Source organism: Onychostoma macrolepis, chromosome 01, assembly GCF_012432095.1.
Source record: "Onychostoma macrolepis isolate SWU-2019 chromosome 01, ASM1243209v1, whole genome shotgun sequence".
Taxonomy (NCBI): domain Eukaryota; kingdom Metazoa; phylum Chordata; class Actinopteri; order Cypriniformes; family Cyprinidae; genus Onychostoma; species Onychostoma macrolepis.
This window is the reverse complement of record NC_081155.1, coordinates 17,561,432-17,580,244: the sequence shown is the minus strand read 5'-3', so window position 1 is coordinate 17,580,244 and position 18,813 is coordinate 17,561,432. Positions and strand designations below refer to the sequence as shown.

Sequence of the window (18,813 nt, the reverse complement as noted above, 5' to 3'; positions counted from 1 at the left end):
GAAGTGATCAGAGAAGATGCAAAGCTGAATGCAGCTAAATACAGAGATATCCTTAATGAAAATCTAGTTCAGAGCGCTCAGAACCTCGGACTGGCCTGAAAGTTCACCTTCCAACATGACTATCACCCTATGCACACAGCCAAGACAATGCAGGAGTGGCTTAGGGACGACTCTATGAACGTCCTCGAGTGGCCCAGCCAGAGCTGGGACTTGGAACCAATCAGACATCTTTGGAGAAACCTATAAATGGCTGTCCACCAATGGTCTCCCAGCCAACCTGAAAGAGCTTGAGATGATCTAAAGAGAAGAATGGCAAAAAAAAAAAAAAAATGCAGATGTGCAAAGCTTGTCGCATCATACCCAAAAGGACCTGAGGCTGTAATTGTTGCCAAAGTGAGTCAAAACTAAGTTTTGAGTTAAGGGTATGAAGAGTTGTGACATGTCATTTTTTCAGTGTTTCCTTTTGAATAAATTTGCAAAGTTGTGATAAATCTGGTTTTTGCTTTGTCATTATGGTGAGTGGAGTGTAGATTTATGTGGAAAAAAGTAATTTAAAGCAGTTTAACATAATAATGCAACATAACAAAATGTAAAAAAAAATAAAAATGAAGGGGTATGAAGACTTTCTATAGGCATTGTATGTGTGCAGCCAGTTTTGTATTTTTCTAATCATGTGTACTTTGTGCATTTTGAATTTCTTGGTGCTAATTATTTTGTCCACATGGTAGCAACAATGGCCTGGGCTGATATAATAAATACCTACAACTCTAAACAAGTACAAAGACATTTTTGTTGCTAATAACTATATTGTTACAAATATATAATCAGGGCTTGACATTAACACCTGCCAAATCCAGGTGGATTTCAGTAGTGGCGTGTAACACAGTCACCCCTGCTAGCCACTTTTGTGAGCTGAATCAAATATGTTTCAAATTGAAGGTCATAAAATGTCTTAAATGACTTGAAGGGTACAAGAAATGTCTTTATTATAATGTCAAGAGGTCTTAAATTTGGGGATGGAAAGACAAGAATTGTAATATGGATATGGATATAATGTATCATGATTAAACTTCAAAAGACTATGATTTCATATAAGCTGCACATTTCAAAGTCAAAAAACGATGCGGGTGTTATTATATAATTGTTTTTTTGTTTTTTTCTGAAGGGAACCTATACTGTCTTCAGAAAAGTTTCAATGGTATTTTTATTTTATCTTGCCTATCCACATTGCCTATCCATGCGGGAATGGCCATTTGTAAATTTTATGGGTCTGGCTTCTGGTGTCATTCGCTTCCATCTATTTTTAGTTGTATAAAACAGCTTGTTTTGCTGCTTGATATTGCAAACCGGTGTGTCTTACCATATTATTTTAATGTATTATCTTAATTATGAACACACTGGTTTGTAGTGCAAACATTTTTGCTATTTACTGCACTTCTTACTGCTAATTCTTCTTGTTATTTCCCTACAGCTGCTAATGAACCAGAAGTTTTCAAGCCTGTCTGCTGTTTTTGTTCAGACCAATGCAAAAATTCACCCATATCTTTACGCAGCAAACATGCATTTGTACATGTGGTCCAGTGGATTGATAAGAAGCTAATATGACCCAGTATTTAACATATAACTAATATATAACATCATTATTCATAACTGCTCATTTTACTAGTGTTTAAAGAAAAACATGTCAGTGGAAAAATATCACTAATTTCTGGTGGTGGCATGCAAAGTAGAGGCTGACATTTTTACGGGAATCCCACGGGATGGGAAACAAAATCGCTACAAATCACGTGATTGGGACAGGACAGGAAAAAATGTCAGCGGGAGTGGGCAGGACCGGGAATAGTAATGATACCCAACTTTATACACAAACATACTTTTTATATAAATAAACTATAAACTGTATATTTTAATTCTGAACTTAATTCTAGTTGCCCTGTCTCTTTATGCTCTCCTCCTGTTTGCTTTGGTGTGGCTGGTCAAGTGAATGACGCAGTCCATGATGGACAGATTGTTAACGGCTGGTCTATGTAGTAATACCCTCGGGCAGGACATCCAAATGCTCACCTATCATTCATCGACCTCAAATATGGCTTTTCACCTGAAAGATGTATGTAGCAGCAACTTTACATGGCCGCTCAATATGATGTTAACCTAGAGAAATGTGCGCTATTGAAGTGTTTGTGTGAAGAGTGAAGCTGAATAGCGCGCTCGCTGCAGGACAGGCACTGGTGTGCTCACTTGCTCTTAAAATCTCCGTAACTTTTGGTCATACAGATAAAAGTAGCCGTTTATTTGTGTGCACTCAGAATAACAACGAAACGTTGTGCTTCTGTAAAGTAATTAAAGCAAACAGGATGCGCTTTCTGCCGTCTAGGTCTCTGTGAACTTGAGAGAGAAACTTCGAAACTCCGTTTATGAAAAATATATCTAGAGAGTGAAATGTCTGCTTTCAAATGAAAAACGTTTGTATTAGCATGGATGATTTACATGAAATTTAATGTGTGTGCAATGCACACTGTGCATTGTTTAAGCTGGCTTTCAGTTCAATATAATAACAAAAAAAACATGAGATTTTTTTTTGTGGGAGTGGGACGGGAGAGGTTTGAAAATTCACTCCCGTGTCACCCTCTAATGCAAACCTCAAATCAGATCAGAAATTCTGCACACGCATATGACTAATCTCCACTGGAAATTAATGATTCATGTTTGCCATTTGTTGGAGATAGTGGAAAGGCAGCTTAACACTTGTCCAAGCGGATGCAGTTGCAGAGCAAAAAATTCAAAAACTTCTAATGCTGGCCAATCGATTGGCCCAGTCAATATGTATAGGTTTAAAGTGAACACAATTAAGCAGCAGAAGAAAGCATGGACAATTAAGTGGCTGAAGCAGCATGACATATTACAGTGTGTCTCCCGCTGTCTGCCCTAATCAAAACTCTCCCAGTGTAGCTTACAGTCCTGGAGCTGACTGAAGCTTCTTCACAGGGGAACATGAATACAAATAAGACCGCTAGCCCAAAAAGCTGATATCTAAATTCCAATATGCTACAAGCAAAGCACGCTGGGAGAAGCACCCTGGCTTTCAGATTCACACTGTGAGAATTCAAACAAGGTACGGTTGTTTGAAAGTACTCTAGCTTGTGTCACCTAATAAACTTAACCTTCTCTAATGAGCACAAAGATACACATTCACAAGCAGACAACCTCTTTATAACCGAGAACAAATAACTATTTAATATCTCAACTTGAGGTCATGCCTTAAGGTTTGAACTGGAATGTATGACAGAACTCAGTCTGAATGTAGTGCAGAGAACACAGTGTACAGGCAGACTGACAGAGTGTGTGATAACCTGTGTGTCTGCTTACTTCCACACATCCCTTATCTAAAAGCAACGGATTAAATCTGCTCCTCAGATATGATGCTGCCGGTGTTCAAAAAGATACATTCCCCCCAGAAACCAGTTGTGCTTGGACAACAAGCAGTAGCCTTTTGTAATGCCTGATCAAATACAAATGCTGTTTACATGGACAGCTGGTTGTATCTAATCAAAAAAAATCCAGTTATGCATTTGTAGCAGTTGTTATCTTAGAACAAATGTTTATAACGTTTACATTAAGATATGACAGAAAAACAGAATAATCAGGTAGGGTCTAACCAGGTAGAGTTTTGAGCATTTATGCATCTGGCATAAATCTTAATGTGATTTTTTTTGTCTTTTTTTTTTTAATTTTTTATCAAGCACCAAATAAGTATGTCTGGTTAAATCTGATGTCATGCATCACTATTTCTAAATCCAAATGGGCCCAAAAAGAAAAAAAAAATTGAAAATTGAAAAACAGACAACAACACAAAGCCTCAAGACGGTGCTTGTCGGAATTCTCTTATTGGTGTTTTTTTTTGCAATGCTGGCTGATGGCTTCAAAAAAAAGCATATAACATTGATTAAAACCCTCATAGCTGACAGCAGGTCTGTCTTTAAAGGTTTCCAAGTTATTGTTCAAAATCAATTGCCCTATCGAGAAAATTTTTACTTTTAGAACCCAACAATAAAATGCTGCAATAAAATCAATTTAGTTTCTGGCAGACTGGACTCTATTATGATGCTACTCAACCTTGCAAGACACTGCTGCAGTTAGCATACTGAGTTCAGTTTGTATTCAGACAATTCTAAAAAAAATAAATAAATAAAAATTAATATAATATAATATAATATAATATAATTATTTTTTTAAAAGAAACCTTGATCTTTCAGTGACTACAGACTGTTTTCCAGACTGGTTACCATGGGAACAACTATTGGTTGGCTGTCAGATATGTCTTTAAACAATAATGCTTTTTACTGCTACATCAAAGAATGTATGAACAGTGCACCAGGAACATTTTTACTTAAATTTAATAAGCCATTTCATTCTGATTGAAAGAATGATATTCCATTCACATGAGGTTAGATTACTAATACAAGATGTTCTGAAATATTAGTTACGCAATACAGAATGAAATAAATGAAGTACAGAATACAGATGTGCATATGTGCAAAACTACATCTGCATTTTAAGCACCACTAAGACCACTAATTCAATGCATGAAAATGAATTTTCAGCTGAAGCAAATTCTCTGCAATTTATGAAGTGCAATTTAGAAAAGTCTAAAAACAAAGACGTCGCCTAGAAATAGGAATCGTACATCTGACATTTAACACTCCTCTGCACTAATGCAGTAACAATTATTTCAAGTGCACATAAAAATAGCAGCAGAGGGCTAATCAGCAACTCACTGTATTCAGAATAGTAAATGATTATGTAACGCTGTAAGCAACACAGTCTCCAGACAATATGAATGATAATTAGATGCAAGAAACAGAAGAAACAAGAGTGGTTAATGAGATGAAATTAGAGGAGGGCAAAAATGGGGTCTTGGAATGCTTGGAAGTAGTAAATTGCTTTAGTTCACACTACAGAGGTGTACCTGTATCAGTCACTCATATAAGTAGAATGTAAAAAGTGAATTTTGAGAAAAAAAAAAAAAGAGTTTTCCATTTCAGAACAAATATTTTCAGTGAATTTTCTGAATTTTCAATGCATCACTATTCAAGGCAATGCCAACAAGCTCATGTCCTCAAACTGTGCCTGTCTTGTAAATTTCAACATCGGTATGACAGGATAGGTCACAGAGAAAGACAGAGACAATGTAAAGAGAACATTAGCAGAGATTTGTATGCAAATGCTGAGAGGTTATTATATGAGCCCTCTTATTAGGGCTGTGTAATTAATCAAATTCGATTATCATGCGCATCTCGTCAGTAAAGCCGGTTTCGTGATTAGTAGTAAATCGCCATCAACTGCTTTCAGATGGAGCGGGATTTAATACACAGAGCCATAGTTCACTGACAAGCTAGGCAAAATTGCATTCATAATCGAAGGCGATTCGTCTGCTATTATGAACGCGATATTGCCTAGCTTGTCAGTGAACTATGGCTCTGTGTATTAAATCTCGATCCATCTGAAAGCAGGTGATGGCGACTTACTACTAATCACGAAACCGGCTTTACTGACGAGATGCGCATGATAATCGAATTCGATTAATTGCACAGCCCTACCTCTTATAAACAGAATACTAAACACACACACATATAGTATATCAATCTGTCATTCACACTTCTGCCCTCTTCAAGATGGTTACTATGGCATCGCAGAGGTACTCTAAAGACAGATGAATTAATCATGATCTGCAAACCTAAGTTTGCATAATAATGGCAGCCATGGACATTGGATCTATCCATTCACATTTCAAACAGCTGAATAGGACATTGTGACACAAATGAGCAAGCAATGAATTCAAGGATGATCTTTGTTTAATTCGAAGCATGAAAAAAATCGCTATGCCACAACAAGGTAGTTTTGTTGCTAATAAATCAAGTCAGACTTGAAAATGTTTTTAAAAGCCTTGAAGTCTGTAAATTTGTTCGGTTAGAAATGATAGTCAGAATAGTCTGAAGATCTGTTTAGCTTGAAAGCTCCAGAGGACATACAGTTAGGCAAATAAAAATAAAAAATCAGCAAGTGAGAGAAGAAGTCAGAGTCTGCAAAGGAGAAACAGAGATCAGCTGGGATATGAGATGCTAACAAGATCGAGGTGACAGTGAAAGGGAGAAAAAAAAGAGAGAATGGAGGAAGGGTAGTGAGGGTCAAAAAGCAGAGAGGTGAGAGAGGGAGAAAAGAAATGAGGCCTCTTGCTTTCTACCTGCCAGCGGTGCGTGACCGGTTTCTCAAGAAAGCTCTAATCCACAGGCAGCTACAAATCAATCACAGTGGGAGTAAAGTCCTGCTGAGAATATCCCACAGCATACGAGTCCCTACTCAAACCACTCCAAAAGCTCAATTGCATCTCTCTTTTGGACTTCTATATCCTGTATATGAAACAAAATCATTTTGGGAGAGGTGATATTTTATTTGAATGGCTTTAACCTGGGGCTTTATATCAAGGAAAGTATCATTTTAGAGTATTTTTCCACTTTATTTTTCCCTATTCATTCTTGACAACTAAAATACCATTTACACTCGATGAATTTTATACTTTAATACTCTCTGATATCTGAAAACTGTCATTTTCTGGCTTTTGGTCAAAAAGGAAATAAGACTTTATGAAATTTAAAACAGTTTGTAACCATAAATTGGAATTGAAAAGGCTTAGTGATATGCAGCCTTCTAAAATACATTATTATTTCATGCCTTCACACTGCTTAGCAATCAAAGATGAGCTCATAATAACCACTGAAATACAAGCTATCTGATGGACTCCATTTTTCACTTTCCCTTTAGGGTTCTTACTCCATTATGACAGAAACATCTTGCCATGATAACATGAACACGTATTTGAGACTAAGCTGCTTCAGAGAAACACAGCTAGGAAGTTGGTGCCATTGCCATTATAACCGCAGAGCGGACTGGTAAAAGAACAGGCAATTAGAGGCAATGGCCCTTAGGGTGTAGGGTAGTTCATCAGCTTATAAGAGGTAGTAAAAACATCTCCAGATCACAGGAGCACAGGTCTCCAGAAAACAGCATTAAAGGAATAAGGGATCCAAGAATGAAAATTTTGCTACTATTTACTCACCCTCATGTCGTCGCAAACCCGGACAACTTTCTTCTGCAGAACACAAAAGAAGATATTTTGAAGAATGTTGGTAACAAAACAGTTTTGGTGACCAATGACACTGACTTTACTCAAAATATTTTCCTTTGTGTTCCATAGACGAGTGTTTTCGAATGCCATGAGGGAGAATTTTCATTTTTTGGATGGACTACCCTTTAAAACAATCCATATGCTGTCATTTAATTTGGCGTCTGGACCATTTCAGGTTTTCATTTCTGGACCAAATTCGAACCTTTGATTTATCCATGAATTATGAAAAAAAAGTATCAGTTTCCAAAAAAATAAAAAGCCTTAAGTGGGACAACTTTTTCTGCATAAGAAATCTTAACTGAGTATATAAGAATGATTTCTGAAAGATTGAATTAATGATACTGAAAATTCAGCTTTGCTATAATAGGAATAAATTACTTTTTAAAATATATTTAAATTAATAATCAGTTATTTTAAATTGTGCTGTTTACAGTAATGTTTTACAGCATTTTTAATCAAATAAATGCAGCCTTGCTGAGCATATGCAAGATGACATCTTTCAAAAGCCTTAAAAAAAATCTTATCAACCCCAAACTTCTGAACAACAGTAGTGCATGCTGCATTATTGTTCTGCTTTGTTCTGCATCCAGCTAAGCTATGCAAACGTATAAATGCTTGTCACGCCAATAAAGCACACTAAACTGTAACAACCATGAACATGAAAAGCCTGCCATAGAGCAGATTAAATCTGACTGGAAACATACTACAGAGATGCTACAGTTGCTGGTTTGTTAACTGTCTTGTTCAATTGCCTTGTCTAAATGAGGCTAACCCCTGGAGCTCTTGAAAACGAATCTAGCATTTCTTCTTTTGTGAAAGCCCTGCTTGCTCCAACAAAGAAACTTCTGTTGGAGAGCCCTAGAGTGAGTCAAGCATTTGAGCAAAAACAGCAAGTTCCAAGCAGTCAAGAACATTTCCCATTATTTCTTCAATCAAAGCCACTTTTCATTGTTAGGGGTTGATCATGAAACAAGGCGGAACACTTGTAACTTACTGTTGTTTGTGTGAGAGCTCCTGCTCCTTGTTAACCAGATCCTGCTTAAGGCTGGCCAGCATCTCCACAGACACATCCACTTGCCGTGAAAGCTCAGTGGCCTTGTCCTCCAGGTCTTGCTTCTCCTGACTGAGCCTGTCGCTCTCCACCTTTGCCTTTTCCAGCTCCAAGCTTTTCCTCTCCAGCTCTGCCTGCAGACGTCCGACACGCGCCGCAATCTTCTGCTCCACCTCCTCTGACAACTTCTCGAGCCTCTCGTCTAGCTCGAGCCTCTCAAACGCTCGAGCTTTCAACCGAGCCAGGCCCTCCTCGTAAGCTGCCTCCACCGCACTAGCGGCCACGTTAGCGGCCACCGCCACGGCGTTGTTCCCTGTGGAGGACAAGGCGTCACCTGAGCTCATGGCTGTCTTCACCAGGATCTCACCCAGAGGAAACTCCACATTGGGCAGATAGCAAGCAGTAGATGAAGGTGCAAGCCCGAGCTCTTCTCCAGAGCAGGGCAGTTCGCGATAAGGAAAACGAGATTCGGCGGCGAGGGCTCCGTCGGCCACTAGGGGGAGCAGCGCAGCGGCATCGCATACGCTGTTGGACTTGGACAGCACATACAGGGTCTCGTAGGTGTGGTTGTACTCCAGATGGGCGCGTAGAGACGACAGACTCCGAAAGCGCTTGTGTTCCCCACAGCGAGGACAACGGTACGGCAGGTCCAAAGAGGCCATTCCACGCTCCCGTGGATGCCAGGATGGAGCAATCTGCTCACGCCACCAAGCGCTGCCAAGAGCAGGCAGGGACAGCGGCCGGGCACCACAGAGGACCGCTCATCTCAGACGCGCTGAGTTTGCTGCAGGCTGAGAAAGGAACCGGAGATCATCACACATGCTCCCTCTGAGTCACAAGTTCTTGATTTAGTTCTTCAATAAGGTCTTGACTGCTGCTAGGTCTATTTCTGGCACTTAATCAGTTTTCCTCACAGTCCAAAACTTTTGTCCTAGTAAAAAACACACAAAAGACACACAAAATGAACAAATATTAAAGCTTGCAGTTCAGGGTATCTGCAGGTATCAGCACTTTGGATTTATCACTTTTTAATACCATTTTCAAGATCTTGAAATATTTTCAAGGGGTCATATGCTAAAAATAACGGTAACACTTTACAATAAGGTTCATTAGTTAAACATTAGTTAATGTATTAACTAACATGAACTAACCATGAGCAATACATTTGTTACTGTATTTACTAATCTTCGCTAACGTTAGTTAATAAAAATACAGATGTTCATTGTTAGTTCATGTTAGTTCACAGTGCATTAACTAATGTTAACAAGATTTTAATAATGTATTAGTAAATGTTGAAATTAAAATTAACAAAGATTAATAAACCCTGTATAAGTGCAATTTATTATTAGTTAATGTTAACTAATGTAGTTAACTAATGAACCTTATTGTAAAGTGTTACCAAAATAACATTATTTTGTGTATTTGGTGTAATGCAATGTGTTTACGTGGTTTAAGGTTCAAAAAACACATTATTTTCCACATACCGTGCATTATTGCTGCTCCTCGCTGCCTCGCCTCTATGAAACATGTCGATTTTTACGAAGCTCATGGTTCTAAAAAGTGCGGTATGCTCTAATTGGCCAGCTATCCAGTGCGTTGTGATTGGCCGAATACCTCAAGCGTGTGATGGAAATGTTACACCCCTTACCATATTTGGAAACACCCAGTGTCTCCCCGACACTGCAGTGGTGGCAACAATACTACAGCAAGAATAAAAGTTACGCCTTCTTTCTTTGCGTAAACATTTGGGCGGTGTTATGCAAATATTCCAACACAGTGATGTAGATATGTTGGGGCGTGTTTGAATGAGATGTTTTAGGAAGGCGTTGTTGAGTCTTAACTTTTAGAAAGAATATCTCTTTGGATTTGAGACTTTAAAATTGTTAGGTTTGTAAGGTATATTAGCAATATGTATGTATGTCCATTATCATTTGGCTATAATTGTTCAATTCAAAGATACAGGTCTATTTTACTTATTGGAACAATACAGATAACATTAAAAAGTCACAATTATTGACTAATATGACTACCAATACTGTGTTTGATTTTGCAAGTACTGGAATCTTCTGTCACAAAAATGTCACATTTCTTGTATGTATAAACTTGTAGCTAATAAAGCTTTCTGATTTAGATGTTTAGCAAACTCAGTGAGCACAGGATGTGTAGACATGCTTTGCTTGCAACCTGAAAAACATAAAAGCTGATATCAGCTCACTGGAGGCATACATTCATAATTGTGCATTGCAATATGCTGAATAAAAGCATGGGTTAAATATAAACCTCTGTTCCTGAAATCCACTAACTGAAAACCATTCCTTTTATCTATTCTAACAAACCCTACTCTTTTTTGGATAATTTCCACTTGGCTGAGTGCATAGTAAAATGAACAGCGCATGCAGGTGTATAACAAATACAGGACAATTTAAAGCAAGGGTGGAGAAGTCAAAGATTTTAAGTCGACTAATCTCTCTGAGAGGCTTCAGCCTCTAAGAAACTGAGAATGGACTCTGTTTTTGCTGAATATGCATTTCTATGCACTAATGGAAATTAACATATTATGTCCAGGCCTCTATCAAGTAAGTATATCTTTCAATATGCCATGCTACAAGGCGATTACTCAATGTAATGTTTGGCAATAGTTCAAGGAACAGTCTCTTAGAAGCTTAACAACACTGCAAAGGAGGTGCCTATTGTGTGAAATTATTGGTAGTAGGTCACGTGGCTTGATAGTTAATCTAACTATTTCCAAAGAGTTACTTCATCAACATAAAACAAGTCTTAAAGTGTAATTAATCCACATTAGTGTTCTCCAGTCTTTTATACAGTTCCAATTCCCACCCTTTTCATTTCCACAGTATTGCGAACACTGCAGATAAGAATGGGCATGAAACCGAAATGATGAGTATTTATCCTGCACACTTGATCCTGGAATGAATTTCAGGCTCAGACTACATTGAAAGAGCCAGTCATATTCATTCAACTGGGGATTAGATGAGCACAATTCCCCAAAATTAATCCAAGATACTGAATCAAATAATCTGCCATAGTAGGTCATGCACAGTGCATTTAACGAGCAATATTATAGAGTAGAACAGAAATCGCTAAATTTTCTAGCAGTCTTGGCTCTGGAAGTTTATTTCCTGTTTGTGTTCCTGTTCGTGATACAACGTAAAACAATAAATAATAATTTTGTAACAAAAGTTATATAACAAAAAAATAGCAATTTTAAAAGATGAATATTAAACAATAATTCATGAAAATACATCACCCTACCATTCTAAAGTTTCAGTATCAAATCAGTAAATCAGTAAGCTCTAAATAAATTAATACATTTAATCAGCAAGGATGCATTTAATTGATAGAAAGTGATGGTAAAGCCTTTTACATTGTTACAAAAATATTAAGCAGCACAGGTATTTTCAATATTGATAATAAAAAGAAATGTTTCTTAAGCATCAAATCACAATAAATCACAAATCTGGCTGCCATTGTTCAAGACTATCACTGTCTGATTTGATGGTTTTGGACTTGACAGCTAGTCAGTTTGGGAGGCATGCTAAATCTGCTTAAACCAGGTAAGACCACCTTAGGCTGGTTTACGTTGTTACTATTTACTGTATGTGACCAGTGCAAGAAGCACTTAGTCTGAGGTAATAAACGGAGTGTGATTTCAGAAAGAGTGACATTGAGTTGGGTTGGCTGGACTATCTCTCATTGCAGAAAAAGTGAAAGAAGGAAAACAAATCTGACAACATGCTTAAACAATCATGTCAAAACCTAGACCACATCTGCTGTCCTTGGCTCATCAAATCATGATGGGTGACCGTAGTGGCGTTTTTCTCCCACTGGGTACAAAACACGGACTTTTTCCCTGAGGGTGCTTGCTGATAAGAGCATCGTCATTATATCATCTATTGTGACACATGATTTAAAAAGCAGAATCACATGAGAATCTGTGCAATCAGTTTCATTATGTGGATGTCTTCATATGTCATTCTGTCAGGAGTGCACATCATTATAGGCACTTGGTATCATTCTTGGTCTGTCCCTATTGTGCCACAAATGATCTCTGTCTGGGTTTGTCTCTCTCTATAACCTCCGTCCTCCATAGCTGAGGAGACAGAGAAAACCTTTTCATTACTAATGGGGCTTGAAGACTCTCTTGTCTCAGATCTGTAATGGGATAACAAAAGACTTTTGATTAAGGCCTTCTTAGCAAGCATTAGCAGTAAAAACATAACTAAAACCATTAAAGGGTTCTTTTAACAGCAGCCATTTAAGCCTAGGAAACAGCCTGGTGCCATCAGAGGTTATGAAAGAGTGGCCGCTTTGATGCTACATCATGATCAACGTTCCTGCAATCAGCTCTGACCTTGATGACAGAGAGCCGTTTGAGTCTTGCAGACAAACTGCTGCTTCCAAGATGGAGGTTTATTGTTGCCACGGATACAAGCTTAGAATGAGAAGCACAGTAATAAATGGATACAAACAAGCCAGCCAGTAATGATGAATCATCAGAGAGGTAACAAGGAGAGGAGGATGGGGTGGATAAGTTAAAGAATGCAGGAAGAACGTTGGAAGAATGTTGAGAAGAGAGTGAATGACAGTGGATTGCTTTTCGTAGAGATGGGTGGATGCAGGGAACTCCAAGAGAAGATGCTATTATCAATGAAAGAATTAACAAATGATATATGAATTGGTTGATTGATTGATTTTTGTTTATTTTATTTTTTATTCTATATTTTTACATTTAGATTGCCTTCGCCGTCATCTAATTCTCACTTAAAGGAATAGTTGACCCAAAAATAAAAATTCTGTCATCATTTATTCACTTTCAAGTTGTTCCAAACCTGTATGAGTTTCTTTCTTCTGTTGAACAGCAAAAGAAGGTATTTTGAAGAATGATGGTAACTAAACAGTTCCTGGTAGCCATTGACTTCCATGGTATTTTTATTATTATTTTTTTTTTCATACTATGGAAGTCAATGGCTACCAGGAACTGTTTAGTTACCATCATTCTTCAAAATACCTTCTTTTGTGTTCAACAGAAGAAAGAAACTTATACAGGTTTGGAACAACTTGAGGGTGAGTAAATGACAATTTTAATTTTTGGGTGAACGATCGCTTTAAAGGTATTCTTAAAAAAAAAAAAAATACTAATAATTTAGTAATACTGTTAAATGTAATCTTTAACAAATCTTATTTTCTTCATACTGCATATTATATTTTGATGTTTAAATTCACTTGTAGTATTTAAAATTACTGAATTTTCATTTTTCGTTTTTGGTTTTTTTAATTAATTTTCAAACAAAAATATAGAACAAAACATTATAGACAAAATATAATATTGGTATAGATTAAAAAGTATAGATTTTGTTATCAGTTCATATATATTTTAAATAATTAATGAAAAAAAAAACAAATAGCAGAAATTTGAAATCACACAAAATGAAAAGCCACAGCCATTCCAAAACTCATTGGGCCTCCTGCTTATGAAGTTATTTTTTTTTAGAACATGAGATATTACATGACAAATCGAACAGGATTTGTGAAAGCAAGAAAAAAACAAACCATAAAAAAGATGGCATCTAAAACATCAGGGACATTACGTTTTGTGTGAAAAACCACACAAATAATAATGTCTTATTTTTAGTGATCTGATTGGCTGTGATGTCATTATGTCACTTTAGCTTTAAACATGAATGGGAAAAAAAAAACAATTCTTATGGCATTGTTCCTGGTTCGGACACGGTGTTAACATTTTACTGAAAGATTCATACATATGCAAATCACATGTGTCTACGTCACTGTGCATTATTACATCAGGTCATGGTGAGCAATGTTCTCTGTATTTCTTGCCACATCAGTGCATTACATAATTTTCATGATGACATTTGAATTCTATTCATGGAATAGAAAGAGGTTTTGTACAAGCTGAATACTGTCATTTTACCCATTGAGTCAACACAGTAACATTTATTTATATACACTTTAAGTCTAGGAAAATGAACTGAAGTCAAATTATTATATGATTAGGCCAAGAATAAGATTTTGACTGATCCTTGTTACCTAAATGTATAATCCTATTCCATGCATTTCACTTTTTTAAGCCACATTTCACAAGTCTTGAGCCAGTGAGTGACCTCCCTGAAAATCCTACATCGATTCCTAATCACATATTCTTTAGAAGTAGTGGTTTCTCCTCAGTGAGTAAAGCCGGACGTGCTAGCATGCTCACACAATGCCCCTGTGATTTAAAAGTAGTAGCCAAAATAGCTCAGCTCTTAGAGTCCATTGTGTTGTATCACAAAAGAGTCACAACAAGTAAATAACTCAGACTCTAGTAATGCTACTGTTACGCAATTCCACAAGCATATTAACATTCAATAAACATACTGTTATGCCTATGTTTTTGTTTTTTTTACGTACTTATTTTTTGTAAAACTGAACACATGGAAAAAATCTATAGCATTACCTGCTCATCTAAACTTCCAGTTTAAATAAGAAATAATAATAATAAAAACATGACAAGCATTTCATGGGGTCTTTGAAAGGAATTTTAAAGTAAGCTCAGTATGCAAATTTAGGGGCCGGGCACAAATTATGTGTACCTGAAAATCCAATTTGCATAATACATATTTCATATTATATATTCATGGTCTTACCATGTACAATTCATCATCAGTGCATATTATTCTTATTAAGTTTTTTTTTTTAAATAAAAAATTGTCTTCTTCCTTCATCAAGATTGAAGAACTTGTTCTGCCTTTGAAATGATTTCCAATTGCGCCAAGCTGTCTTATGTTTCTAATCAATCCAATCAATTTTCAATTGATAAAACCAAGTTCTGCCTTATGGGTTTGTCTCATTAAATTTCTTGTTACACCCAGAAATGCATTACAAAAGGGTCAGTCCATGTGAAGTTTCAAAAATTATAAAGTTTCTCTACCATTTTTTTTAATTTTCCAAAGTGATTATTTCTATGTATCTGTATTGCAAAACCACTTTTTTAAAACTTGGTTTAACCACATTTACCACCTTTGTGTAAAGGCCCACAACTAATTTTAGTTATATAGACATTTACATTCTTGTCTTGAGCTTCTTGGAACAAAAACAAACTTTTGACCTCCACTCGACCAACTGAGATATTAACCCAGAAGTAAAATGGGTTGTGAATGCCATTTCAAGCATAGGCAAGAAGGTACAAGTCACTGTATGAACATAACATAAAGGAGCACAACCAGAAGAGACAGCTGGCATAGTAGCAGAATCACAAGGACAATGCTAATGCTTGTATGTAGCATGCAAAAAATCCTCATAGCTGCCTCAGCAAAACCGAAGACAGTGAAGGCCAAGGCTGCTCAGGATGGTTGATTTCAAAAGTTGAAGCTCCACTAGCGAAAGACTCGTCTGGCTCCTATTGATCCATGGGATTTCACTGAGCCAATTATCCCTCATTACCCACAGCTCATCACATGCCACTAGTCTGGGAAGACTTCCCAATAAAACACTAAAGGCCCTCTCACACTTCCCTTTCTGTATACTAGCTGATGCAGGCCAATCGATTTCACAATTATGTTATTTTCCATACAGGGTTAGCAAATATTCGCATCCACTTAGTACACAGTTTGCAGTGGTTCAGTTGCTAGAAAGGAGACATACTAAAATAACGTTTTTATTGTGTTGACAGATGCAATTAACAAATATAACTACTGCATTATCTCGCCTCTGTGTGCTTTCCATTTTAATATTTGGGTTTAATCAACATCAATGGCCTGTGGTCACTCTGTGTACTTTAAACACATTTACACTGCTGGTAGATTTTAAGCCTTAAATGGATTTGTGAAACACAACTAGGAACTCTATCGAATTACACTTTGTGCAGCTCTGCTAAACAATAATTATTCCATAATTTTTCACCAACCAAATTGATTTAATTGGGTCTGTCATGCTTCCTAATCAGCTGTCTAAAGTGGCATAAATACAGTACTTTTATAACCATGATTGCTAATTTCCAGTTTGAATGATCTGATCACAGACCGCTATGCTAAATATATTAAATTGAGGTCTAAAATGATCTGTGATCTAAACAGTAAAAAAACTTGTGACCACGTGGCATTTGTAGTGTAAAAGTTCAAGCATCCCAGACAACCTGGACATTTGATCTACTCACCTGTCAAACAATCATCGCACTACAATAATGGTTTCAAACTTTGCATAGGGCCTACTGATAAATGTGTGACTCCGCATCAAAGACTCACACTGAAGAGAAGAAATTGTTGAATAAAGTTGTTATTTTTGTTTTCTTTGCACACAAAAAGTATTCTTGTAGCTTCATAAAATTACAGTTATTATTTTAATGATGTCCTTACTACCTTCCTGGGCTTTGAACATGGAAGGTCAGAGAGCTCTCGGATTTCCTCAAAAATATCTTAATTTGTGTTCCGAAGATGAACGAATGTCTTATGGGTTTGGACCAACATGAGGGTGAGTAATTAATGACAGAATTTTCATTTTTGGGTGAATTAACCCTTAAATGCATTTTTGAGGTCAACAATTACTACCAAAAGGCTCCCTGAACCCTTGTCAAAACACTACCCATTACATAATGTAATAGGCTCGCATATCATGTACAGGTTTTATAATGCAAATATTCTTTCTTAATTTTAGAAAGCAACTTGTCACACATTTCCCAAACAGAACTCATGAAATCTGAGAAAACCAGACCCCACACAAGAGGTAAACAAACCAGTCCCAAGCATGCTTGAGATCAATAGCAGATCAGACACAGGGGACCACCAATGTCTGAAGCAGTAAATAACACTATGCCTCATTGTCTATTGTCATTAAGTCTTATTATCATCATGCAGTGCTGACAGGCAGCATTGACAAGCCTGGGCTTCTTTACAAAAATAAGGGAAATTACATCTACAATGGCTCTTCATCGGTTTTCTTTTAAATTGGTTGAAATAAGTACAGCGAATTGCTTTGACCAATATTTTAACAATATTCACAATTTTCTTGGTTATTGGTTGTATAATGTTGGGTCTACCAAGATCACCATTTCTTCAAGTTTAAAAAAATAATAAAAAAATAAAAAATAAAAAACATTTTGTAACCATGCATTGCCAAGTGAGAACTGCATTTAGCATATAAGTTAGATTGTCCAAAACAAGGAGATAAATAAATTTGTGACCATTCTAGATCAACAAACAATATTATTATTATTATTATAATTATAGATATCAAATTATGCAAAACGCAAGTTTTCAGTGTAGCAAATAGTTTATTATTAGTGTAGATATTGTTATAAAATAACATATAAAATCATATCTAGATATTGGTTATTTGACATTTACAAAAACTGATCTGTTCGTTTGTGAAAACAACTAGCCTGTATCAATCAATATTCAGTCATAATTTTAGACCAACTTTGATTTAACTTTTTTTTCCAGTGTACTTAAAACAATCTTAAACCATAAAATGTAACTATCCATAATAACCTGTCAGCAGCTTAGTGTGTTTGGGGAAAATGCCTTTTATGCCAGCTATCAACACAAACGTGTAAAATAGCAAAAAAAAAAAAAAATAATAATTTGTTGTTATAGGCTACTGTAACTGGAAACATCCAGACAAGAAAAAGGCCGGCGACATCATGGCCATGTTTACGTAGGCAGCTAAAATGCTGTCTAGTAAGGCAGCACACTAGGTTTTGAGACAAGACCTATCATTTGACAGGGGATCTCTCCCTAAATAATCAGGATTGCGCTCCGTCTCATTGACAGCTGATGCGGTCGTGGGCAAACATGTCATGTAAGATAAGGGTGGAGGCACTAAATAATCAGAAATGGAGCTCATGCTCTCACTCTCTTGGGTCCGTGGATGTGAGAAATGATACCGCATGCGGCTCTGCCGCTTTTAATACGAACCATGGAGATGCCACATTTCATGAGACACATAATAATAATGCCAAACGCGATTCAAGCATATCGGTCACGGGCATATATTTGGAGGTATGTTACCTCGCTGCAAAATCGTGCCCGACGGCGCAACCACGGTTCAACAGATTTTCACCATTTTTCTCCAATAACGTAGGCGAGTCGCGATACAAATCCGTCTCCTCGAGCCCCTCACATGACCGCCGCTTGCTAACATCAGCAAACCCGATGACTAGAAATACGCTGTTCCCATTGTCACCATCCAAAACATGTTACATGTGTCAGAAAGTGTGCCTCTCACCTCGCAGATCTGTGCCCATTTTCCGCCCGTGCCCAGCAGCCTCTCCAGCAGGATGACGTCACGAGCGCCACTCTCTGCAGCAGAAGACGAGCGCGAACCAACACGCGTCGCGCGGCGCAGGGAAATAAAAAAAAAAGAGAGGGGTGTGTGTGACGCTCACCGCAACGCGCAGAATGCATGCCCTACTTGTCCTGCTTGGAGTCGGGGTTTTAAGTAAGGTGACTGTGATTCAGCTTTTTTAGCAGTGTACTGAAGATAAAAAGCATTTATTGCGGATGGTTTTGACATCAAAGAAGGTACGCCACGCAGTGTAGACTACATTTTATGTTTGTTACATTCA

General features: G+C 37.1%; 1 protein-coding gene across 4 annotated transcripts in view; it reads right to left on the bottom strand.

Annotated features, from left to right (window-relative positions):
* Positions 1-18,601, bottom strand: part of fbxo41 (F-box protein 41) — a 49,978-nt gene extending 31,377 nt beyond the window's left edge. The window contains exons 1-3 of one of the 4 annotated variants that reach the window (XM_058786963.1): positions 18,474-18,538; positions 9,719-10,418; positions 8,178-9,165 (exon numbers count right to left, since the gene is read on the bottom strand). In XM_058786963.1, the coding sequence (XP_058642946.1) occupies positions 8,178-8,896 (719 nt within the window). In that variant the 5' untranslated portion in view covers positions 8,897-9,165; positions 9,719-10,418; positions 18,474-18,538. The other 3 variants (XM_058786953.1, XM_058786980.1, XM_058786973.1) reach the window with 3 other exon arrangements.
* Between the last annotated feature and the right edge of the window lie 212 nt (positions 18,602-18,813).